The 27,139-nt window shown below is 45.2% G+C and overlaps 1 protein-coding gene across 2 annotated transcripts in view; it reads left to right on the forward strand.

Moving 5' to 3' along the window:
• Positions 1 to 27,139, forward strand: part of RPTOR (regulatory associated protein of MTOR complex 1) — a 2,181,859-nt gene that overhangs the window by 1,122,226 nt on the left and 1,032,494 nt on the right. For both annotated transcript variants that reach the window (XM_078654105.1, XM_078654106.1), the window contains exon 7: positions 23,029 to 23,088. In XM_078654105.1, the coding sequence (XP_078510231.1) occupies positions 23,029 to 23,088 (60 nt within the window). The remainder of the gene's footprint in view (positions 1 to 23,028; positions 23,089 to 27,139) is intronic.

Genomic DNA, 27,139 nt, shown 5'->3' on the forward strand with positions numbered 1-27,139 from the left:
TCTGGTCTGCCCTGTTCCCATGATGCACTGGGCCAGGGACAGACTAATTTGCATACAGCCAGGTTCTGAAACTGGGATGGTGCAATGAGCTAAAAAACGGTGTTGGATCTAGCCCTGATCTCTTGACTGGGTGAGAGTATTCTGCTTAATTCAGAGACTCTGTCCATCACCACCTCTTGTTGTAAATACTTTTGTCCACCCTAAGCGAGGAAGGGTATACTCAGATGTGAGTCCCTTGCTCATTGCACCATCAGGATTCAAGCAAGCCGGGCCGAAGACGGCTGAAATGCCAGAAACCGGTCCCCGGAAGCTTGTTTCCTTCCCAGTGTAAGAATTGGCTTTTGTAGTCTGGTCTGCCCTGTTCCCATGATGCACTGGGCCAGGAACAGACTAATTTGCATACAGCCAGGTTCTGAAACTGGGATGGTGCAATGAGCTAAAAAACGGTGTTGGATCTAGCCCTGATCTCTTGACTGGGTGAGAGTATTCTGCTTAATTCAGAGACTCTGTCCATCACCACCTCTTGTTGTAAATATTTTTGTCCACCCTAAGCGTGGAAGGGTATACTCAGATGTGAGTCCCTTGCTCATTGCACCATCAGGATTCAAGCAAGCCGGGCAGAAGACGGCTGAAATGCCAGAAACCGGTCCCCGGAAGCTTGTTTCCTTCCCAGTGTAAGAATTGGCTTTTGTAGTCTGGTCTGCCCTGTTCCCATGATGCACTGGGCCAGGGACAGACTAATTTGCATACAGCCAGGTTCTGAAACTGGGATGGTGCAATGAGCTAAAAAACGGTGTTGGATCTAGCCCTGATCTCTTGACTGGGTGAGAGTATTCTGCTTAATTCAGAGACTCTGTCCATCACCACCTCTTGTTGTAAATATTTTTGTCCACCCTAAGCGTGGAAGGGTATACTCAGATGTGAGTCCCTTGCTCATTGCACCATCAGGATTCAAGCAAGCCGGGCCGAAGACGGCTGAAATGCCAGAAACCGGTCCCCGGAAGCTTGTTTCCTTCCCAGTGTAAGAATTGGCTTTTGTAGTCTGGTCTGCCCTGTTCCCATGATGCACTGGGCCAGGGACAGACTAATTTGCATACAGCCAGGTTCTGAAACTGGGATGGTGCAATGAGCTAAAAAACGGTGTTGGATCTAGCCCTGATCTCTTGACTGGGTGAGAGTATTCTGCTTAATTCAGAGACTCTGTCCATCACCACCTCTTGTTGTAGACATAAGATCTGGCACTACTAAAGCTGGCATCTGCAGAGGGGCTGGCGCAGTCCAAAGTAAACTTCAGAACCCCATGTTTTGCTGCCCTTTGTTGCAAGCGTCTTCACTGGCGCCATTGCGACTCAACGCGACCCCCATGTTGGCAAACGCTTTCCTTTCAGTGTGACTTACAGTACCGTAATAACGTTACGACGCACCACTTTCAAATGTCACCAGCCGCCACTGCGTTGGCGTGTCATCAGATTCATTTACAGGAGGCATCTCAAGACTTGTACACCTTTATTAAACCTTTGCAGTCATTCAAGTTTGTGTCACAGGGATAGAGCATAGTGAATGAGTCGGGGAAGTTTTAGAGAGATTCCGGGGTCATGAACTAACTTTGAGAGCAGACAAGTGTCAATTTGGCAAGAGGGAAATTTGCTGGCTGCGATACACTACTCAATCAGATGGTGTAAGATTGAAAATGTATATTTTAAAGATCTAAACAGTTCAGTAGCTCAAGAAGCAAAAAGTAACTTTTTTATGGGAATGGTAGAGTTATGAAATAGGTTAATGGAGCAATTATCATGGAAAACATCTGCAATGAGGGGTTGGTTGAAAAAGAATGTGAATTTTGTGTGGGACGAGGTATGTCGGTGTGAGTTTACTTTCATCAAAGCAGATTTTGAGAAAGCTCTGAATTTAAAATCACTTGTACCAGGAAGATGTCCCATTATGGTTACAGATGCCAGTTTCAAAAGTACGGGTGCCGCTCTAATGCAAGTAGAGGATAGAACGGAGAAAACCTAAAAACTTGCCTCTAGATCTCTGAGAGGTGCTGAGCTAAGTGACTGAGTAATAGGCTTTGGCCTTAATCTGAGCTATGAATACATTTAGGAATTTTGTGTGGGGTCAAGTCTTTAAAGTGCAGACTGACCATAAGCCATTGAGGAATTTTTTTTTACTAAGAATGTGGTGGACACGCGTTCAGAAAGATACTGGAATTGGGTTGTCTGATTGCGCACATATGCTTTAAAATTTGATTTACTAGCACATAAAAACAATTGTGCCGTTGATTGGTATCGGCTGAAGATAAGTGATGATGTAGATGCGGAAGATGATTAGCCATACGAAAGTGTGTGTGTGTTTGGTTACCTCTAGTGTCATTGATGAAGTGCAGTTGAAAAAATAGCTGTCAAAGGGCGCGGTCCTCGCGGAAGTTTCGAGGTATAGGATTTTATACTGATTTTGGAGCATAAACAGATTGACGTAAGAAGTCAGACCCTTTGCGTTAGATAAGAAGTTGGCCGGGAAAGATGTAATATTATTTAAAGGGACTCGTTTAGTGCCCTCCAGGACTTTGAGGAAAAACTGATTGTACTAACGCATGCAGGGGAATTGGGAGTGGTTAAATCTAAAGAAAGGTTGCATTTGGATTTTTGATGGACTGGTTTAGGTGTGAATGTAGAAAAGGAAAGCGCTATCCAAGAGTGTGGTTGGTGTGCATATAGTGACAAGGTTAGCAAGTCACCTGTCCCTCAATTGCACTGTCTATTTTGTGCATGGTAATAGAGTGCTATAGACATTGTCTGACCTTTGTGGCCCTTCTGCTCTAACCTCGTTCATTTCCTCTACTCACTAAGTACCAGCGTACCGTCGAGCTAAAGGAAACATGCTCTTTTTCTTGGAGGGAAGATGCGCTATGGTTTCAATAAAAGCAGTTCCCACCTGAAGAGAACTATCTGCTGTCAAAGGTAGAGGGGCTCTTAACAGGATAGTGGTGAGCTTAGAGCCTCTGCACTTCCAGACAAAAAGAGCAAGTTGATTTAAAAATTTTTTTTTTTTTTTTTTAGAGAAAGCAGGAAAGCGGTGGAAAAAAAGCACAGCTTTTTTTGTGTAGAGTCATTTCTGCAGGCAACATGACAAAAGTGGATAACAAAACCAAAATTGTAATTTCATCCAATGTTTCCAAATTATAAATTAGGGCTATGACGCACACCCGACCATAAGGCCGGTTGGAGTACAGGTGAGTGCATCCAAATAGCTTGTATCTGATGTAAAGTAAAGTCCACATTTGTAAAGCGCACAATCACCCGTAAGGGTCTCTAGGCGCTGGGGGGCTGTCGGGAAGATTAAGCGAGCTATTGCCCAGAGTCACATGGTGCTGGGCTAACCTGCCGCCGGAGCCGGGGATCGAACCGTGGTCCCCAGATTCCAGCGTCAGTCGCCCTGGCCGTGGCGCCACAATTGGAAAGCCGAAAGACACACATGCTAGGAGGAGCTTTCGCGACATGAAGATGGACAGTATAATCATAAAGCGACCTTATTCAGCAGACCGTGTGAGTCACAGTCACTGAGACAGAGGACTCCGAGTGATTGGGGGCACAGTGCAGTCCTCTATTACCTGAAGTAAAAATTAAACAACAGGTGTTAAGAGGTTACATGTGTGTGCTGGAACCACCTGCACAAAACCCATGCAGGTGTAATGGAAACCTGTAATGACAGTTATAATCACAAAGTCCTGCATGAAGCTAATCTTTCAGAGATAGTTGTACCAGAGCAAGCTTATTGGTCTCTGGAAAGAAGACCACCACCAGCAGGTGACAGCTGAAGCCTTCGGTCACCAGAATACGTATCCACTATCCACAGACATCACAACTACTTGAGAGTTAAAATAGAAATGTTGGATTTTAACATAAAACTAGTCTGTTACCTTTTTTTTCTAATTTCAGTTATATTGATCAAAATAGTTAGTAGTTTGAGGCCGTGAAGAAAGTTTCAGGAAGATAAAATACACAATGCTACACCATGTAAAGCTAACGATAAAGCATAATGATAAATTCTATATTTTTACCATTGCCAAAGTTTGCTACAGATTCTGTAGAGGTTAATATAATTACAATAGAGCCCAACCCAAGACCAAACAACATTAAACCCCAGCAAGCTCCAGAAGCGATATTGAATCAAAAAGTTACAACTACGGTGACAGTTACTCTTAGTACATAGGATCCGCCTGTGGGTATGCCTCCAGTCTTTTGGAGGGACTGTCCACTTGTTCTGTAGCGATCTGGTTTTGCCTGCGTAAATTATACGTTTCATTTGCCCCTCTCCTCCTCTAATTACCGACGGCAGGCGCCGGCGGGCGGTAGCAAGGCTCTAGGGAGAGTGAGCGCCGACTATAAACACGGCAATAATGCCCATACAGAGCGAGGTTAGCTGCAAGGCACCCGGAGCGAAAAGTGCGGCTTAGAATAAGCAAACTGCGTGAATCCTCAATTGTGTCTAAACGGGGCTTAAAATACATATGGGGCAAGGTCCAGGAGAACTTGGGGGTGGTCAGTGAAGCCAGCAGACGATGCCTGCCAAAGGGGGACGTAATGAAAAGAGAAAGGACAGCGATCCTGACCTTTCCCAGCTTTTGAAACTGGTTTTAGCAAAATTAAGCCAGAATGAGGAGCGCGAGGATGAGGTAATGGGGCCGGTCCCAGACCAGGAACAGGTACCAGGGGAGGAGGATCGCCCCCGCAGAGCTAATGTCCACCCTAGGGCGGCATTCCCGCCATTAGAAAAGAGGCCCAGGACACGCACCAATAAAGAAAGAAAGCAATAAAAGTAGGAGAGTGGAGAAAAATGGGAAAAATTGAGAGGAGGGGGAGCAGCCTCCTTCCAATGAAGTACCCCAGGGGACACCCAGCGTACCAACCCCTCTCACTCCAACGCCAGTAAACCAGCAGGTGGTGCCTAGTGCAACAGAGGCAAATCATGTGGGGGCTGTGTTGGCAGAGATTCGGGACGCATTGAGAGCATTGGCACCTTCGACTCAACTCCCAAACACAGTTGCAGTAGCACAGCCCCCGGTGGCAAATGTTTTGTTAGGAGCAGAGGGAGCAGCCCAGGGCATGCTGTAAAACGTGGTGCTTCGGTAGTACAGGCTCCGGCAACACAAAGTGTGTTAAGTGGGGGGGAGCCAGCTCAAGATACAACATCCGGGGGGACGCCTGCACACGCATTAGGGATTCCTGGGGGTCATCAGAGCTAATGCAGGGGTTCACAGTCAGCATACTGGCCTCAGTGGCGACATTGTTGGCACAGTTAGCAGGTCAGCAGCGTCCCGGTGGCCCCATGGGCATCGCCACCAGCCTTGTGGGGTGCTATCAGTGAGATACATAGACAGATAGGTCTTTTGGCAAAGGCGCAGGGGAAAGATGATGCAAGCACAGCCCCTCCAGCAGTATGTCAAGCGGCCCCTGCACAACCCGTTGCATCAGCAGTGGCCCCAACAGGTAAGGGGTCAGAATACAGGCAAGAATTTCAACGGCGGGGGCAAGTTTATTGGGGGCAGGATACATTACTGTCCAAGCCTGGTGAATTGGCTTCCCATGTCCCAATGGACGTTAAAGAAAAGATTTGGAAGGGTGAGTTTATAGATATCTTCTCACTTATCAGGCCAAAAAGGAGGGAAGTAGAGACTAAAGAAAAAGAGGGGAAGGATAGCTCTTCCAAAGAAAGGAAACCAAGGATTGAGGAGTCCGTCACTAATTGGCTTTTTGGTTTTAACGTGTTTGCGAAGGTGATACTTGAAAAGAGGCCTGAGTTGGCAGTACCATTGGTATTCTATTCTATAAAATTCTGAAGGCTCACGCAGTGTACGGCGGGATGGCATGGTTGGACTACGATAGGTATTTCAGATTGGCAAAGGTTGAGGACCCTGAGATTAGTTGGGATCAGGCAGAGGTGAATGTTTGTTTGGAAAGTGTTAACAACAAAACACCAATGAAGCTGCCCTTTTGTGCTTCACAAGTGGGGTCAGGCGAGAAGAAGGGGACTTGCTGGGCATTCAACCGAAAACTTTGTACACGGCCAGCCGGATCGTGTGAGTTTAAGCATGCCTGCGCCTTTTGTGGCCACCCATTGCACCCAGAATTCAAGTGCATCAAGAAATTAAAGGATAGAGGCAGGGATCTCAAGGCATCATCCCAATAGGACGTTGCCCATGCCAGTTGAGATTAAGAAACTGATTTTCTGGCTGAATCAGTATCCCAATAGAAATGCAGCCAAAATATTGTATTGGGGTTTTTCCACAGGTTTCCGCATACCTGCGCATGGGTTACCTACCACTTGTGAGACATTGCAATAACCTACTATCGACACGCACACATTCCACTGCGGTTTCTCAAAAGGTTGGTAAGGAAAGCGCATTGGGGAGGATAGCGGGCCCCTTCGCTAAATTATGTTTGTTCAACGTTTGATGTGGTGCCTAAAGAAAGACCTGGGTCAGTTCAGAATGATACATAACTTATTTGCACCTAAAGGGGCGTCAGTGAATGATGCAATAGACCCAACATTATGCTCTGTGACTTACTCTTCCTTTGGCACTGCACTGCAGAAGTTGTGTGACCTGGGCCCTAACGCCTTATTGGCAAAAACGGACATTGAATCAGCCTTCCGGCTCATGCTTGTGCGCCCTGATGATTACCATTTACTAGGTTTCCAACTGAAAGGCCAGTATTACTATGACAAATGCATGCCAATGAGGTGCGCCGTATCTTGTAAATATTTTGAGCTGTTCAGCACTATATTGCATTGGTTATTCACCTTCAGAACAGGGCACGCAGTTATTGTGCATTATTTGCATGACTTCATGATGATGGGCCCGCCCTCATCAGAAACACGTGGGCAAGCTCTGAGAGAACTGGTGTCCATGTTGGAGGAGTTTGTGGTGCCTTTGGCACCAGGGAAAACAGTAGGCCCTGCGACATGCATGGCATTCATGGGGATTGAGATTGACACAGTAGTAGGAGAGTGCAAGTTACCATGGGACAAAGTCCAGGCCTTCTCCCAGGCAATTGATTCTGCGCTGGCGGGAGCAAAGGTGACGTTGCATCAACTCCAGGTGTTGGTGGGTCAGTTGAATTTTGCATTGCCTATCATCCCTACGGGATCCCTATTGATCTCCAGATCAATTGCGAGAGCAATGGCTGGCTTGACGCAGAAGCACCATAATGTTAGGTTGCGGGCTGAAGTGAGGGAAGACCTGAAAGTTTGGCACGATTTTCTGAGGGATTTTAATGGGAAGGTAGTTTGGCCGGCGCCGCCGGTCACCAGTGAGGCCATAGGTTGGCTCACCGATTAAGCAGGTAGTGTTGGTTTTTGGGCAGTGTTGGGACCTCACTGGTTCAGGAATGATTGGCCGGCGGCCTGGCATGAGAGTGGTCTGACAAGGAACATAGCCTTCTTAGAATTGTTACCCATAGTGGTGGCTGTCACAGTGTGGTCAGACTTCTTTAGGAATAAATCTGTGGTTTTATGGTCAGATAACATGGCTGTAGTGGAGGCTATTAACAGGCAAGGGGCGACATCTACTCATGTTTTAAGACTGTTAAAACACCTAGTGCTGTTATGTTTGAGACTGAACTTGCTATTCAGAGCTGCACATATCCCAGGTGTAGAGAACCAGCCGGCTGATGTTTTGTCTCGCTTAAAGTTGCAGGAATTCCGGAAGTACCATCCACAAGCAACGGACCAGATGACCGTATTCCCGACTTCTCTGTGGAAGATTGGAGCCCCGCATTAGCGGGTCTTGTTGGGGCCTCACTGAGCGAGCACACCTGGAAGACATATCAGAATAATTTTAAGGCTTACAGGTTTTTCGTGCAGCGACAGGGTATAGAATCCTAATATTTACAGTTGCTGAAACGCTGAAACGCTGCTTGCAGACGCGCTGAAACACTGCTGAAAACGCGCTGAAAACACTGCTTGCAGACGCGCTGCTGGGTCATGCTTACATGCCATTGACTTGCCATTGACTTTTTACTCGTAATTAACAAGTTTTAAAAATCGCCGCTTACTGTTGTGGATGAATAATATTTGCACGGTATAATTGTTTTAATACTTGACCACCGCTTACCTCCCCGGTCCACCGCAGCTTGTGCTGTTTGTTGTGGAGGGAGTCTCTAAACGCGGTACAGTGGGAGCCCTTTCACCCTCACTTCCGGGGGCCATCTTGGAGTGCTGACGGTCTAGTGGTTGTACTAGGACCATTAGCAGCCTCCTATTTAAAGCTCACATGGAGCTGATGCGCAGCGGTAACGCGCAGCGGGCGCGCCGTAGTTGCGCCGGAGGTGAGCCAGAGGTGAGCCCATCTTTGCCCATCCGTGACCATCCGGGGCCTGGGGCCAGAACCCCTGGCCAGATTGTGGTCTACTCAAGGGGCGACTTACTGCAGCTTAACCTAGGTAAAACCCATCTGGAGCCGGACCTGATACATAGGTTGGGTAGTGAGGGTCTGCTGATATCACCGAGGAGCTTTAGTGAGCGACAGCGCTCCTCTAATATATCTACCCTGAGGTACGGCCTTTTGAATACCCGCTCTTTGCAGAGCCATAGACTGGAGGTCTTCACCCTTCTGGAAGGCGGGGAATTAGACGCCCTCGCAATAACTGAAACATGGTTGGAAGAGTGCTCAGCGCCGGACCTGGTGGCGGCTCTCCCAGATAACTACTTGGCCATTCACTTTAATAGGGAGGGAGCAAAGAGAGGAGGAGGAGTAGCACTTCTATATCAGTCATGCCTCCGTGCCGATAGGTTCCTCGCTGAAACCCTTGGAGGAGCAGAGGTCATGGGGGTTAAGCTCAGGAGGGGAGTGGCCTGCGTGGTGTTCTTGGTGGTATATCGGCCACCCTGGGCGTCGCCGGATTTCCCCACTCTCTTCTTGAGACTGGTCCAGGACCTGTGCACAAGATATGACAAATTGGTGATCCTAGGGGATTTTAATTATCATTGGGAAAAATCCCCAAAAGAAGGACAAGCATTGCAGATCGAGGAGGCACTTTTCTCCTTGGGTCTCACTCAACAGGTTAAGGGACCGACACATGAGAAAGGTCATGTGCTCGACCTAGTCTGGACCACCATGCCAGTCCAGGGCACTACGGAAATTCTCCCTTGTGACTGGTCTGACCACTCTCTAATAAAGGGCAGGCTCATACTGAGGGGCCCCCTGTCTAAATCTGGGGAGGGTTGGATAACGGCCCGCAAATGGAAAAATCTTGATGGGCAAAAATTGGTGCACCTCTTAGAACACCACCCTCCAGCTACGGAGCAGGATGTCAACGTTGATGCACTATGTGGACACCTCCAGCATAAACTGGGGAGTGCCATTGATGCGGTGGCACCACTCCGTAGGATGAAGAAGGTGGCGAGAGGAGCTGGGGCGCCTTGGTACAATGACTCCCTAAGGGAGATGAAACGTGGGGTCAGGAAGAAGGAACGGGCTTGGCGCAAAAAATATGACGCCATTCCCAAACAAGATTATGTTTCATCCTTAGCCCAGTATAAACTAGCCATACAATCGAGAAAGGCTGTCTTTTTCGAGGAAAGAATTGTTGCTGCAAGAAATCCGCAAAAAGAAATCTTCCGGGTCCTGGCGGAGCTCAGGGTGAATAAAGAGCAAAAGCCCAATTTCACTCAAGAGGACTGTCAGAGGTTTCAAGACTTTTTTGTAAAAAAGATATCTGACATCCGGGACGAAATTGCGGAAACTGCACCCCTCGAATGTCCTCGCCCACCTGACCTTGCTGCCCCTTTGAACATCCCACCACTAGTAGAGTTCTCTTCCATCTCTAAACAGGAACTCTCTAAAATCCTAGGCCGAGTTAAATCAGGTTCCTTGGTGGACCCTTGCCCTCCAGACATTTTTAAGATGGCAATGCCAGGAATAGAGGAAGAGGTCCTGCACTTATTGAACACCTCTCTTCGCACAGGTCAGATCCCTCTAGCTCTTAAGGAGGCTCGTCTGATCCCCTTACTGAAGAAACCGGGTGCAGACATAAAATGTCTGAAAAATTTCCGGCCCATCTCTCAGTTGCCTTTCCTGGCTAAAGTGGCTGAGCAGCATGTGTTAGCTCTACTATCGGACCATCTAGAGAACAACAACCTGCTGGAGACCAACCAGGCAGGGTTCCGTGCTAATCATAGCACGGAACTAGTTATGCTATCTATTCTAGATGAGCTAAGAACGCGGGCTGATGTTAAAACACCGAGCGCCCTGATACTATTGGATCTCTCCGCGGCGTTTGATACCGTGTGTCACAAACAGCTTCTGTCGCGGTTGAGATCCTTAGGCATCATGGGTACAGCACATGCATGGCTTACATCATTCCTGCAGGGTAGGACACAACGAGTGCAGTTGGGTGACCTATTTTCCACCTTGGCCCCGATCACCTGTGGGGTTCCACAGGGCTCTGCCTTGTCACCCCTACTCTTCAACATCTACCTACAGCCACTGATTGCCCTCCTGAATAGGATGGACTGCCTAGTGTATAACTATGCCGATGACACCCAGATAATCATCCGGTTGGATGATGGTCCGGGAGCCGTCACTAGGCTACAGGACATATTGAAAATCACAGTAAATTGGATGTCCGAGAACTCTTTGAAAGTTAATCCAGACAAGACAGAAGTGTTGCCCATTTCCATCTCGGGCAACCCTTGGAGCGAGAAATTCTGGCCTAAAGAACTGGGCGCACCACCAAAACCGGCAGTTGCGGTTAAAAGCTTAGGCTTACACGTGGACAATAAATTGTCCATGGAAAAACAAATCACCACTGTAGTAGGCACTTGCATAGGCCTTTTAAGACAACTAAGGAAGATCTCGGCCCTTCTCTCATTTTCCACTCTGAGACATGTGGTTTCAGCCACAATTTTGGCAAGGCTGGACTACGGGAACTCCCTGTACTTAGGATTGCCACAGCGGCTGCTGGACAAACTACAGGGAGTGATGAATGATGCTGCCAGGCTGATTTTTAAAAAACCCAGGACCGCTCATGCCTCTCCCCTGATGCAGGAGCTGCACTGGCTCCCAATTCGCCAGAGAATTGTCTTCAAGGGGCTGTGCATCGCTCACAAGGCTCGGTATGGCAAAGCACCAAATTATCTGAAATCACGACTATCCCCCTACACACCGGGTAGGACCCTGCGCTCATCGGACGCCACTCTCCTGTCCCAATCCCGCTTCAAATTGACCACGGTGGGGGGTCGTGCGTTTTCCAACACGCTCCCAGTTTTTTGGAACAAACTGGACCCAGAACTCAGGAAGGAAAGTAACCTACTCTCCTTCAGGAAAAAATTAAAAACTGTACTATTTAGACAAGCATGGGGCAGATCTTAGGCGTGCAATTGGTTTCAAGTGAATGTAACATCCTATCACGTAAATCTGGACACACAGCGCTTAGAGACCCCTGTGGTTATAACGCGCCATATAAATTAAATAAATAAATAAATAAATAGTGGGCTTGTTCTCATCAGAAGCCATATGTGGTTTTTTGTAGACATTGAGGGAGCAGGGCAGGCTGGTGTCTTATGCTAGGGCTCACTTAGCAGCAGTGGGCTGTTTTGCAAAACTATCAGGGGTTCAAGATGCTGGGAATTCTTTCTTGATCAAAAAGATGCTGGCGGGGTTGTCCAGGTTAGAGGGTGTGAAGAAGGACCGCAGAAGGCCACTTGACGTGCACATGCTGGGTGATATGCTAGATGCTCTGCAGACGGTGTGCTCTTCTGCTTATGAGACTACTCTATTTGCTGCTACTTTCACACTAGCCTTTTATGGGGCTTTTAGATTGAGCGAATTGGTGGGAGCCTCCAAGGTAGACTATGCGTGCGGGCTTCAGTGGCAAGATATAAAACTAGTCCAGGGGGGCTTTCGGATACGTTACGTAAGTCTAAGACGGATCCTTTGGGCAACGGGACTACGATTCGTCTTAGACCTGCCCCCGGAGCACGAGTGTGTCCAGTCGCTCGAATGGGGGCATACTTGGCTATTCGCCCACAAGGGAGAGAGCAAGCCGAGTTCATCCACGAACACGAAGGGTTCCTGTCAAAGTACCAATTCAGAGCAGTGTTCAGGAGTTCCTTGAGGAGTCTTGGGTTAGATCCCTCTGGTTACTCATACCACTCATTCAGGATTGGGGCGAAGACTTTAGCAGCAGGAGCTGGTCTGTCAGTGTATGAAGTGAAGCGTGTGGGGCGATGGTCTTCCTCATGTTTCAAGCGCTCTGTGCGGCCGGACTTATTGTAATCTGTCGCAAGAATGCGCAGGGTGGCCACTCTATCTTTCTCTCTTTCCGCAGTAGTACGCCCTCTAAAGTAAGATGTGTGTTGGAACACTCTTTTGTGCGGCGGGCCGCCTACCGATTGCAGCAGCAGCGTGGGTCGAAACCAACGTGTTTGGGTGGGATGTCGTTCCACTGGCAAGGTGTTCCTAGGTTCCACTGGCGAGGCACTGGGGGCCTTCAAATCGGGCCACTGCGGCGGTTGGTGGAGGAGACGAGGGTGCATGAGGGACTCCAGTCCCCGGATTTAATCATCCTGCATTTGGGCGGGAACAAGATGGTGGCTCTTGGCTGTCAGGGAGGCATTGCTGACAGAATTTGCATGGTTGGGAAGGACATTCCCTTGAGCGCAGATCCCGTGCTGAGCATGGGGCCCTGGTGTCAGATCGAGGGTGTTGAACGTGTCAGTAAGGCGCCTGAACGGGGAATTGGCAAAACTGTGTTCTGGGCAGGGCTGCCTGTATCACATACATCACAGACTGATCAGAGGTGACCAGATGTTTCATCGCGACGGCGTGCACTTGTCAGACATTGGGACAGACGTTTGGATTAATGGCATTTGGTCATTTGTGCGGAGCTTGTTCTGAGTGGGGGAGGGCGAAGGACCTGTGGGCCCTGGTCACCCCTGTGGCGGTAAGGAGGCCACAGAAGATTGACTTGCATTGCCAACGGAAGTCCTCCTGCAGACTCCCTAGGCCAGCACTGAGGGGGAGAGACAGTAACCTCACCGCAGAGAGAATGGGGACACCGGCTGGGGGAAAGGGCGCCAGGTTACAGGCTAGAGCAGGGGCCAGCGGCCCCTGGTTATACCCTACGAGCCCCCTGGTCAGCCTGGTGGTAGAGGGGTGGGCCCTAAGGTTGCCGACAAGGACCAGAGGGCTGGGGCTCACCTCTCAAGGACGCAGGTGGGTTGCACCTTGCGTGGTTATCAGTTGGGGGACACGAGCCAGAGGACCCCTTGGTGCTGGGAGCAATGGAGTATGTGTTGTATAGTAAGTTTGTCATTTATGCTGATTGTTTAGGATGCTAAATTAAAAGTGTAAATATTGATTAGTGATCAATTTATTAGGTCTGCATCTTAAGGAATGTATACAAGTTAAATATAATTTGTCATGTGTGTTTGTGATCGTTTGAAATAAACATGCCCGTTTTTACCCACCGCTCTGGTGATGAAGTATTGATTTGTGGGTTCTGTGGGAGTGGGGCCGGGAGCAACCTGGGGGTCCGGGCTCTAGAGGCTGTGTGACTTCGGTGCTCCTGATAGAGGTCTCTCAACAAAGGACTGCATGCAGTTGTGAGTAACCAGTCTGTGTGGGGCAGCAGTTGCCTATTTACTAGTCTGATTTGTGTATGTTCGTGTCTGTCCTACGTTGCAATCGTGTCACAATAATGATCCCTCAGCAAGAAGATGCACATCTGTTGCTGTTCTTGAGACTTGTCCGTTTTTGACTAAGAGCTGCAATTGTATTTCCCTTATATTCTTCCGAGCGTGTTCTTGTAAGCATTGGCATCTTTGCAATGCTTTGCAATGGTGTTCCTTGGTGGAAATGTGTTTCTTGGATGAAAACGTTCCATTAAGCGCCTCTGTTAAGATGTAGTTAATGTTAACAGGTGTTTTTCACTGCACAACATGTTCATATTCCGGCGATCTATTTCAATTATTAAAACAACCTATTGCAAGCAGCAAAAAAAACACATATACATATTTTACGTTACAGCTCATAAACCCAGCCAGACTCCCATGATTGTTAGAATCCTCAAAATGAGGGCTCCGAGCTTGTCCTTCCTGCTCCCAGATGCCCAATGTGCCAAGCAGTTAGTACAATCAGAAAGAAGCCACATACATTGCACCTTTTTCTCTCTCATGTGTCGTCTGCTTCAGCTTTTCCTTTTCCTTTCCCAGACTCTGCAGTGTGGTTCTTTTTGCCTTCCTTTGTCTCACCCTTCACCTTTCTCGTTCTGTCTCTAAGACTGACATACAACCACACACCCTATTCTCTTCCACCCCTTATGAAACATTCTCACTTTTTTCTATTTCTTTTAGTCTTTCTTTCCCTTCTCCATCATGCTCTTTCACTTTTTACTGACCTCTTCCTCCACTCACTTTGTTTTGCTGTCTCTTGGCTTCACTCTCTTGCTACCCAGCTCCCTCTCTCACTATGTTTCTCTTCCTGTCACTTTCCTCCATAAATGTAAATACATTCCGTGAAATATTACAATTTGGTAAATGTATAAGAGAACCTTGTGTGAAACATTAAAAACTGCTCAGTCTAAAACTCTAGATTTTTCTTAACTGATGGTTGCGAACTATTGTATTCTTCTAATATACTGATATAGTTACTCACTGGTGGACCTTTTAACTAGTTGATTACTGGACATCTGCACTGTAGGAAGCTGTGTTGCCAGTGGGGCGAATTCTACCACAACTGTGTAAAATGTACTCCTAATTAGGCAATTTCGCTATGATAGCCTTGTCCACTCCTTAGTTATGCAGGACAGGGTCTGACGAAAACAAAACAAGAGGGTGAGAAATTGAGATAAGCTTGTTTCCCTTTCCTTTGTAAGGACCCTCTCCCGCTAACCTAGTTAGTGGCAGGCTTCATCATTGGGCTCCCACCCAAGATGCCTAATGCATCTCAGGTGTGCTGAGATGCCAGAATTACAGTAGAGTGTTTTTTTGTGAATTCGTGAGTTGTGAATGTGTTAAAACTGCCTCAAGGTGGTCCATCCCTTAAGGATGTTTTAATAGTGGATATCTCGGGTAGATTTAAAATTGGTGATAGTGGATGCGATGTGAGATTATAATTAGGGCTCCTGTTTTTTTGGTATTTACTTTTTTGACATTTCCGTCTGTATTTATCCATATTTATTTTTGGTGTTTTGGAGAACTGAAGCTGAAATTAGTATATTTCCCCATTTATATAACCAATAAATATGCTCTCGTCCTTGAATGCCTTCCAGGTTTCAATGCTGTGAAAATCCACAGAAGCTAAATCAATGCACTTATATGAAAATATGCAGATTTCAGTATCAACCTTGAGCATATCTAATGCTGTTAAATCCTCTTTACTAAAATTTCGTTGTTTTTTAACCCGTTTCCTATCAATCCACACAGCTATTGGCCTGGCAGTCATGGCAGACAGTATTTAGAATTACTCAAAAAGCAACCCAATTTCTGTTTCTATCCACATTTAAAAATAAATACAGGCAAGAAAACAAATTTGTTCTGTCTGTATTTATCTATAAAAATCAGTAAAAACAGAAAACAGGGAGCCTTAATTATAATGGTCTCCCACAGCCTTAATTATAATGGTCTCCCATATCCTAGGTCGACATGTTTCAGCCAAACAGAAGTCCTTGCTGGGTCACAATGGCTTACGTAAGGACCTAGTTTCTAGGAAAAAACCTATCCAGTGGTAGAATGCATGCTAAGGCATGCAATAATAGTGCTCATGGTTCGTAAATTACAATTATCACCAACCTTCTCAATACTGTAGGGTGAATATAATAACAAATTGTTTAGACATCATGGTAGCACATATCGCTGTAGAATTTATTCATAGCCAGCGCAGCACACTAGTGTCATGCAACTGGGTCCATCATGCTTGATTAAGTTTCTTGCATCAATTATGCAAACATCAGGTAACTACACACTGTGACTTCACCATGAAGAATATCCTGCAGTAAGGTTTGGTTTATGCCTTTATTCGGCAGTGTCTCCCCAAGTGGGGTGTTCATGTGTGGGATATGACAGAGATAGTGCAATACATACGCTCGTATGTCGCAATGTGAGGCTTAATGTGAAAGAAAATTTAAAAATGTGCAAATCAAAATGTCAGTGTTGTCATTCTCAACCTACTTATATTGCTCTTATCTTTGGCCACATAGATCATCTGAGGGGGTCGGATCCTGTAGTCATACACTGCGGGTATAATGTTAATTATCACAGAGTGCCCTAATAATTGTGCTCAAATATTACCAGAATCTAAATCATGTACGACTCTGGCAAAATAGGTCACATCTTTGTAGTGTAGCCCTCTCCCCTGACTATGTCAAGGCATCTCACCCATCTCAGTACCTTTATCGTACTCTGGAGATCCGGATGTTACTCACCCTGTAAGTGGCGTGGACTAAATCGTTCCACCAGCAGAGATGGAAGACATCTTCAGAGAATATGTTTTAATGGTTAACACTGACCATGCAACACCTGCATCAAGAAAGAACTCAATAAAGCTCCTAGAGCAATTTAGTCAAATTAAAAGTATTTTATAATTGAAATAAGGTCAAAACAAAAAAATTGGATCAATAACTGGAAAGGTATAGGTTTTTTAATTGACCGTTGCATTCTACTTATGGAACAATCTTTTTCCCTTTCTTAAATCACAGCCCTGCCAGTTCCTTTGAATGTTCACAGAGGACAGGGCTTTAAGTGGGATGAAAAAACTAGGGAGTCTCTCAAAGGGGCGTGGCTTGAAACATGTAAGCTACAAAAATCTGTGCTTAGCATAGTGTGCCAGCCGACTTGTATTCTGCTGTTTGTCATTACATCCAGATATATGATACAAAAAGTAACATCATACCTACAACAAGTCCGGACTATTGGCTTTGTCAATGGTTGTTAGTTGCATAAGATAAATAAGCAGCAATTATGGCTTGTATATAATATTGAAGAAGCTTCCACTTAAAGCCCTGGTGACACTATGAACATTTTGCTGCTCCTGAGTTCCAAAAAGAGAAGGAAAATCCAGACAGAAAATGACTCTCTTTAAAGGATTTCCCTTCCCCTACAACGCTCACCTGGCATGACGTCATGCAGTAACTTCTCCACTAGTGCGAAGTGAGCAGTGTGAGCACGAGCACATCCATGTGCCTACTGTCACTGCAGTCCGGTAAAAAACGGAGCGCCTGTGCCTGGGCACAAATCAGAACCCGATAGAGACCCGTTTCGAGGCGGCACCCTATAAAAACTGCCGGTGCTCAGCACCGGTGCGACCCGCCACACTTAAAGCCCTGACTGAGGACATTACTTTCTTATCTTCAAATAGCCATCCTATGAAGGTGGCTACCCCCCTTCCTTCCACCTCTGCAGACAGCTGTGAGGTCCAGCAAAGATAAACCAGCCCATCTGCAGCTCTCTCATGCAAAGACCCTGCAGGTTGTGTGCCTGGGGCTTATAAACTGAATATAGCCAACATATACGCCATAAAGGAAACGCATGCACTGAGAAACCAGTCAGTATTTCTCAATGCACACAGTCAAAATACCAGCAGTGTCTAAAAATAGAAAAATGATAGGAACACTGCAAAAAGTAGATTTCCTATATGCCCGCTAAGGCCCTCTAAGTAGTAATTTCCCAGCACCACTGGCAATAGTCAATGAGCAGTAGCAAACTAAGAGTAAAATGTAAACACAACCAAAACTGATCAAGTTCCTCACTAATCCACAAGTAACAGAGGCTCATAAATTATTCAGATGAGATGGACAAGTGTGTTCTAGCTTATCTTCGTAGATGTGCATCTTTGGAGGACATGTGCATTTCTGGTATATTTCACAGATTTTTTTATATGGACTTTCCATGAATTTGCTGCGGTCACATGATAATTCCTGAAGCTCTGTGAGCCCAAAGATTACAAAATAAACGCCTGCACCATATCTTAAGTACATGTGGTATACAACAACAGCACTGCTTCCAAATACAAATGTAGGAGCGGAAGGAAGCATTCTTTGAAAAGAACTGCACCTTACGACCGCGTTCAGCCCACGCTCCTCCGTAGACATTCTAATGGTCTGGTCTGTCTTCCTGGTCAGCAGCATTTTTCATGGAAGGTGGGCAGTGGAAGGGACAATGCAGAATCTTTGGCTGCACTCACAGGATCACTGGTCAGCACTAAAGCTAAGGTTATCGAGTGAAACCCGGTCATCAAGGACAACGTATTTCTGTCCTGTAGTTTAGCCTTATCACCGACTGCATTTTGGAAGTTGTAGTCCTTGGTCACTTGAGGGGATCCAAGTGAACAAACAAACCTGAAAACAATGATTTGTAAATGTAACCAAAGGATTTGGGGAATTGATACTTTTGTGACATGCAGCCGTCTGACCACTGTAACTGAAGTATAGAGACGTCTGAACAACGAAAAAGAAGGAAGTGGCTGATCTCATGAGCATCTCCACTTTTCAGCAAGTGAAGAAAGAACCTTGGGAAGCCTCAGCCCATCCTATCCACCATCCTCCGTGAGGTGTCTGTACACACTCCTTGAGCTTCGAAATGACAACTCAAGGGATGCCCCCTTGCTATACAGCTCACATGCCCCTGCCCCCATATCTTTATAGATCTTGCACAAAAGCATACCGACAAATTTTATAACATAAGCATGGGTGCTGCCGCTGTTCAAAAATACTGAACATCTGCCACTGACACTGATGAGAGGACGTCAGCTATAGAAATAATACAAATAATAAAATACTAATACCAAGGATTTCGGCTCTTAGTTGAGCTAACTTTTTTACCTCTTGTAAATCAATAAAGGATTTAGTCTGCCCGCGGAAAAATCGAGCAGTGAAAACTTACTGTAAACTTCAGTTGAGCTAAAAAAAATCTTTGCAAACTCGTTTAGGCTCTGTAAGTGCCTTGTGGAAGTGCGCCTAGTTCTCCAGACTGCTGTTAAGTGACCTTGATGTAATATTATGCTGCCTCCTCTCTTTGCTGCACTTTTGTTCTTGGAAAATAGCAGAGAAATTAATATTTTAGAAACGCCAACGAATGTGCATTAAAGATGACAGCCATAGTGTCTGAAGTTCAAAGGCACGATTAATCTTTCCTAATCTTCTTTAATGCATTGATTGTAAAATGGATAGATGTGTGCCTGCCTTGCTGAGCTGTCACCCTTTTCACCCACAGACATTAGCTTTGAGTTATTTGTCCCACGCTGCCTCACCCCACTTCTGAGCTGCCAAATGCCTACAGTCATACGCTGAAGACTGCCCCAACCCCCCTGTGATGTTAATGTCCACCTTCCTCCTCTTGAGCTTTCATTGATTCTCCACCTCCTCAATTATCTTGATTAGCAACTGAACTTTCTTTGTGTGTAGGGACCATACCCCCAGCTGGTTTGAGTTGGAATGGCAGTTTTACTCTTTTGAACTGCTTGTGTTAAATCCCCCCCCCCCCTCCACACACACTCTAAGGTGGCATGCCACAGTTGTTTGTTGCCCTTGCCTCTGTGGGAGCAAAACTGTACTCCAAACACCACCCGTAGCAGAACAGGAAAGTCTTCTGGCTCACCCCAAAAATAAGAGGGTTCTTATACACACAATTCTTGCTTAACAAATCAGGCACACTTTTAAATCACCCTGGTCGAAGCAAATGTATTGTTTCTTTAGCAAATCTGTTCATAAGGAAAATAGGATGTCATTACTTTAGCATGTAAGCACTATCCCATTTAAATATTCAGCACCCTTTTTGCTAATACCACCCAGAGATGTTCTAAAAAACATGAAACATTTAAACAATGGAACTTTCAGCAAATGAATGAATGTGTTCACAGCGAAATAAAGCTTGATAATGTTTCAAATCGCAGGGAACAGGAGAAAGCGAACTGAAAGCAATGCGATCGTAACAGTGGAAATGAGCCATTACACATCAACTTGACAGTGCTTTGCGGAGCCTTTGGGGAGAAGACGCGGGGCAGGAGTGGGTGACAGAGTTGGCCTCCAAGATGCTGTCTGACAGGAAAATGTAGCATAACTAAAAGCATTAATAAACACACTTTTTATCCTCCGTGTAAAATGTGTTTCTACTGTCATCATGTTAAAACAGCCTATTTATGCAAAATTAAATGTGGCAAATTTTACTACTCGTCATTATCAAAAAACAATCTAACACCTCCAGCGTTATTGCTTGTTCCCTTTTTTCGCTGGTTTGCGGGAAGATCCGCCATTCACCTTCACGTGTGAATTCTAGAATGCGACCCAAATTCTAGACTGTTTATGCTTTAGCACTCCAAAGAGTTGATCTTACAAAATATCTGAGCAGAGTTGACTTTTGTTGTATGTGTGAAACCAGCAAATTATGAAATTGGCTAGAAGACTTTGTAACATTTTAAAACAAGCCTAACAAGTGGCTCAATTTCATGTATAACACCATAATGCAACATGCTGTTGGTTGAAAAGCAAGGAATGGTTTTTATATTAGTGCACTTGAGCAAAATGCTAAATATATTTTTGTTTCTGACTTTTTTCTTGAGGCAAAAACAGTCCAGTGGGTGAGAGGGCAGTGAGAGCCTTTCAGTTAGGAGCATCTCACAGCTCATGGGCTGGCATTAACATTATCTGTGGAGTTAGACCCTTTTTACAGGCTTATCCCCAAACATTTTGCCTTTTGCCTCCTATTTTTCTGACCATGTTATTGTTGACTATAGGATTCTGGGCACTTTTACCACTTCTGATCAGTGCTAGAGTGCATATTCTGTCTGTGTAAATTGTAATTATGATTGGTTATCCCTGATTGGCATATTTGATTTACTGTTAAGTCTCTAGTAAAGTGAGTGCACTGAGTGTGTCAGGGCCTGTAATGAAATGCGACTCGTGGGCTGACAGCATGGGTTGTGCTACCCACAAGTAGCCCTGTAAACGTGTCTCAGACCTGCCATTGCAGTGTCCGCGTGTGCAGTTTTAAACTGCCCTGTTAACCCGGCAAGTGCACCCACTTGCCAGGCCCAAACCTTCCCTTTTCTTACATGTAAGGCACCGCACCCCTCAGGTAGGCCCAAGGTACCCCCATGGTCAGGGTGCAGTGTATGTGGAAAGTAGGACATGCTACTGTGTTTTACATGTCCTGATATTGAAATACTGTGCATTTTGCTCTACACTATTGAAAGGTTGTGTCCCATAGTTTAACATGGGAGCTGCCTTGTGACATCTTACTAGTGTTAACTCGCCATTGGGAAAAGATAGAGAAAAGGAGTTTAGGCTCTCTGAACTCAGAATTTGATAACACACCTTTTAGGAAAGGTGTTTTTTAAATTGTTTGTTTGAAAATGGCACTTTTAGAGAGAGTGCATTTTCTTGCTTTACCATTCTGTGTTCCTCTGCCTGTTTGTGTATTCACCATCTGGTTTTGGAGTGAAAGGAGCTGGGGATGAGCATTCACTCTAGACAGTCACAAAGAGGGGGGTTGAGCTGTGTCTTGCCTTGCCTGAGTGACTCATTGCCAGGTTAAATAAACCTGATGTGCATTTAGAGTGGTGGTAGGCTTTGTCTTCTTTGCACAATGCTGTCTTTACCCCCAGGTGGACTGGAGGTGGGGGTTGGGGTTCTTCCCTGTGCAGAGTGCCCTGGACCGGTGTGTCCGGTTTGCTCCTCGTACCACAGTTGGATGCAGACGGCCGTGAGCTGAGGAGCCACCCCTTTTTTGTGGGGGCGTGTGCATGATCGCCGATTGTCATTAAGGGCAGCTGTTTTGTATCATCCCACACATGAGACCTCATGAGGTATCACCACCAGTGTGGGAAGTGTGCATGCTCCCATACCTGCACATACCTCGGGGGCTCACAGTTGCTGTGTTAGGGTTGCTTCTGCCCCAATTGTGATCAGACTAGTTGAGACCTCGACAGAGACCCCTGATCCGAGTGGCCTCATTTCTTACTCCGTACCCCATCCCGAGGGGCCATACTTAAAGTTCCATAAAAGGCATGCAGGACTTCTGATGCCCTATGTGTTACTTGGGAATTACCATATACAGTGTTGTAGGAGTGCAGAGAAACTGCACCCTATATGTTCCTGGTGATAATTTATGTATGACTCATTTACGCCCTGCATCTAACTCCTGCATTTTTGTGTTCTAGTGTAATGATGTTCATTGAATTGTTACAATTGCCTAGTTGGAAAAGTGATTTTGGTGATTGTGGTCTGTGTTTTATATGCAATATATGAGCTACTACTATGCAGTCTCTTATGTGGTGTGTCACTGGTGTGTGTGTGTGTGTGTGTGTTGCACAAGCGCTGTACACATTGCCTCTGGAATAAGCCTGACTTCTCTGCCGAGCTACTTAGAGGGTGGACTGGGGTTATCTTGGGTGTGTAACTCCCTTACCCTGACTAGAATGGTGGGTTCTGCCTGGCTTAGGTGCATACCCTAGCCAACCAGAAACCCAATTTCTAACAATGGGAAAAATGGTGTGCTACGAAAGCATTGTTTCTTAGAACAAAGTGGCCAGCAGAAACACTTAGAACATAAACAGTATGCTGGCACCCTTGTTCCTCAGCGCCTGCCTGTGACCCTGACTTAAAATGGTGCATCACATGCTGCCTCGCAAGGGCGGCCAGTATCCTCGGTGTTGTAACCCACTCCCTGTGACCCCCATGCATCCTCTCAGTGAAAGCAGTGGACCCCCTGTAAGCAACTCTTGCTCAGGGGAAAGTAACGAGCAGTCAGCGCTATTTACTAAACATGTACTTAGTGGTAGTTAGCATTTGTTGGGATGAGGGGGTAGGTCGTAGTTACTCAAAAAGTAGGCTGGACTGTTATTAGATATTCTTTCTACAAGCAGTCTGGCATCTGCAATCACACCGTGGGATGCCTAGCTCGACTTGTCCGTAGTTCTCTGGGATAAAACAAAGCATAATTTTCTCTTTTCTAATGTCTAACTACATTTGTGCTTTAGAGATGCTTCATAGTGTGAAGTTGCCTGATGGTGTTTTTGTGTCTTTTCCTTTGCAGGTTCTGCATGCAAAAAAGTGTCCGTCTGGTGCCGGGGGTCACATTGGACCTCATCGAAAAGTAAGCCTAGTTTATTATCACATTTGATTGAAATCCCATTCTTTCTACAAGGTGCCGGGCAATGCACACATATCCCTTGAGCTGCCTTTTTCGACACTTTAAACAATCAAAAATCGGTTTGAAAGCATGTTTGCTCAAGACAAAGAACCCTACTTACGTTCCCACCCTCCTTCCAAAGACGAATTGAAGACTGAACAATCTGCAAAGATCTAGGGCAGGTTATTTCCTAGTGGTTGCTTTGGGCAACACATACACTTTAGGAGTTTGTCCTCCAGTCTCACTGATAGTAGAGATGTAGACTAGACGAGTAGCACCTTTAAGCACGGGACACGTCATTTGAGCCTTTTGAGTATATATTTAAGGTCACGCATAATCAGGCAAGTCGAATTATGTAATATAGTGGCCCTTGCTCAGCTGATGCGTTTCAGAGATCTTATCCTTAAAGCATTTGGATTCGAAGATAGGTTTGTGTGTGTGAGAAAAGCTCTAGCAGCCAAACAAACGTCTACTGCATGGCTATATCTAAATATTTATTTACAGGGTTTTAGAACGTGTCTACATGTTGTCAAATAGTCATTTCAGAGGAGACGTAAGAGAGAGATGGGAGAGTGAAAAAAGAGAAGGGGTGAACACTTAGGTAAAAGAGGAATTACTTCAAGGTGTAGGGGATAATAGATGAGCATATACTTTAGGAGGTAAATTGAAAACGTCTTTGCGTTTTTAAGGTCTTTCCTAAATTGGAGGTACTTTTTTTGGTTCTTGATTGCAGAATTTAGTGTGTTCCAGAAGCGAGGATCCAATACCTATTACACCTTTCTCTATATTCTGGATTGGCCTGACCATTATGCCACTACTGGCATTTCTACAAAAGGCTGAACACTAGGAATCTGGTTCCGAGAATGATTCGCTTCCATGACCCAACCATGCCTTGATGTCCCCATTTTAGTCAAGGTATCCCGCATGATGAGGCTGGTTTTAACATTGTTTGTTACCTGTGCTGGTTTTAGCTTCAACTCCTGCCCTGTTCATTTTTCAATTGTTTAGGCACAGACTGGATAGGTTGATGTGCAGTGCCAGATGGTAGAGCTCTGGTAGGTTGATAAAGAGAGGTCAGGGTACTTCTGGTCCTGTTTTAACTGCATGATGCAGGAAACCTTGGAGTTTTACCCTGTTTTGTACAGGAAACTAATACAGAGATTTCCGGATTCGTGTGGTGTGTTCAAATTTGCGACAAATTCAGGCGGATTAATTTTTAATCCTCTGCTATTTCTGGACCTGAGATTTCTTTAGGACTACATATGCACTTTTACAGTAATCAAGTCTTGGGAGAATGAAAACTCTTGTAAGTTCTGTTGGGTGAGAGGCAAGAAGGAGATGACATGTTTTCCTGAGCAATGCTAGTTGGTGGTTAACCAGTGACATTAATTAATGGATGAAGGACGTATCTTTCTTGAAGTTGATTCCCAGCCATTTATGTTTTTTGTTGAGGCTGAAAGTTTTCCTGATACCGCTGGCCATACGAACGGCATTGATGGCTTTGATTTAGGCCTGTAATTGTGAGGATTACATAATTGCTAGTAAGCTGTACAGTCTTCATTTAGATAAGGTGTTATGTTGGAATGTCGGTACCATAGACTGCAGCCCAAGTACCACTACTGCATTTAAATGTGTGATACTTCCCAGGTAACCAACAGTCCCGCGACACTTGCATGGGGTAAAGAGTAGGAACAGGTTCCAAACCTCTCTTCTTTCTCGTGCAACGTATATGCATAGCTGTAACTATGAAAACTTTGTATTGACAGTGATTGTAATCAATAAACGGTGTAACAAAAAGAAACGCAGCTTGATTCAGGGTTTTGTGATAATTTGCTCAAACCCTCTCTCACCTTGTCTTCTGCTAGCACACTTGCCTGCATACATTAACAGAACAAACAGGGACATTATTATGAGTGCAGAGATATTAATTTTCCAGCCAAATGATAAAGCCAGGCAGGTAGGCTTCTCCAGCTCCTCTGCTCCGCAGTCACCTCTAGCGATCTTTGACCCTTTCGGAGCATGAAGTTGCATCTGGCCGTTAATTATTTATTGTGCTCTTGCATACCTTTTCTTTAGATTAGTTTTGATAGCCAACTCTAACATAAGGGTATTTTGTTGAACGTTTATGAAGATAAGACTCCAATATCAAATCAGATTCTCTTCAACCTAGTTATATTGCAAGGCCTTATTGAATATTTGGAAAACATCCTTGACATTGTCCAAGGTGAAATATTGTTGATATTTTTGCAAAAGAATTGCTGAGCTGTCCAATAATACTAAATGCCCCATCGAGGCTACAGCAGACTTAATAACGTTCAGTGTCAAACACATTCCTAAAAAAAACATGTATGGACATAATAATGAACATATACATATGAAAAAAATGCAATAGAGGTACACAAAAAAGAAAAAAAATATTATATTTAGCAGTTAAATATAGCACCAAAACTGACATAACAGAATGATAATAAGATTTCATTTGAAAGATACCAAACAAAAAGGCAAATGTTGGTTCTGTTCAAAAAAGATCTTTGCTTGGAGGCTAAGAGTGCCTCAACCACGAGGGAGTTCTACATTGTGGTGATCCCTTGGAGAAGTATTGTTGGAGTGCTTTTATTTGACTGAATTTCGAAATTTCCAGTTGAAGACCTATGGACATGAAGGAATTTGTTGCAAAGTAAATTGGTGCGTTGTGGTGACTGGTCTCATTGGAGGTCTTGGAGTTCAAGAAAGCTTCGGACAGTTTGGTGGGGAAGGCACTGAAGCATTCTGGACTTGCCTATCCCCCGAGTACAATAGGGAGGGCGTTATCCGAGAGAAAATGTGGCACTCTGTATCTCAAAGAACCATACCATATTTTTCTGACAGAATTATGTCTGCTGCTCTGTTGGCTTTAAATCAACTACGGTAGGATGACGTATTTCAGATACTGTCTTAGTAAATTAGTCAATATTAATTTGTCTCTGGAGTATTTACATGCAGTCCAATAAAAGGTAGCTCGTGCACAAAAAATCACTATTCAGAGAACAATTTTGCTTTTTTGTGACAATTGGGGCATATGTTGTGTAAGAAAATACTTTACGTAGCCAATAAGACGTTTTTTTAACACCGATCATTCTCGGAGTTGAGCCACACGTCAGACATTCATGGAAAAGAACACCCAGACACCATCTTGCTTGTTCCTTTGTCTCACCCTAAGCACATTTTTAGAGAACTAAAAAAAACCTGGTCTTAACAAAAGAAATCTCGCAGCTGGCAAAGTAGTGCAAAAACACATCACAGTATGTCAACAGGCTTTATATATTAAGCTCTTCCAGTCTCTGGCATTCATGACGGCTTGTATATAGTATTTTTACATAATAAAATAACCCTTTACTTGAGCCGGGTCACCATGTTCAGGAAGCATAGTAGGAAAGTAATTCAGCATTAACCCCCATTGTTAGCTACCTCATGAGTAGCTAGTAGATGTTTTACAGAGCAAAACAAAATTAAGCAATCCTCAGCCTAATGCACACATACCCAGCCTCTTGGGGTAATGAGTACTCCTACTCAAGCGGCCTTCAGAGTGAAGTGTTGCATTGGTGTCTAACAAGTTCTTTCATTTTGTGATTGTACAATAGAACAGGACTGTTAGACCTGGCACCATTGGCATGGGTCTTCCTTCCATCATTGCTGTTGCCTCATGTATTTTTGCTGGTATTAGATGCTTTGGACACTGTGCCACTGCTATCCAGTGCCACAGTGCAAGTGCCCCCTATTGTAAATTGATGTATTAATCAGTGGTTCCATGTTTGGCTATTTGGTTTACTTGTCAGACCCTAGTCTAGTGCACTGAGTGTGCCCAGAGCGTGTAAATCCAAATGCTACTGGTGGGCCTGCAGCACTAGTTGTGCCACCCACAGAAGCAGGCTTGTAAAATGTGTCTACGGTCTGCCATTGCAGAGCCTGCGTGCAGTCTGGTACTATCATGCTGACTGGGCAAGTGCACCCACTTGCCAGTCCCTAAACCTTCCCT

Source organism: Lissotriton helveticus, chromosome 7 (genome assembly GCF_964261635.1).
Source record: "Lissotriton helveticus chromosome 7, aLisHel1.1, whole genome shotgun sequence".
Lineage (NCBI taxonomy): Eukaryota > Metazoa > Chordata > Amphibia > Caudata > Salamandridae > Lissotriton > Lissotriton helveticus.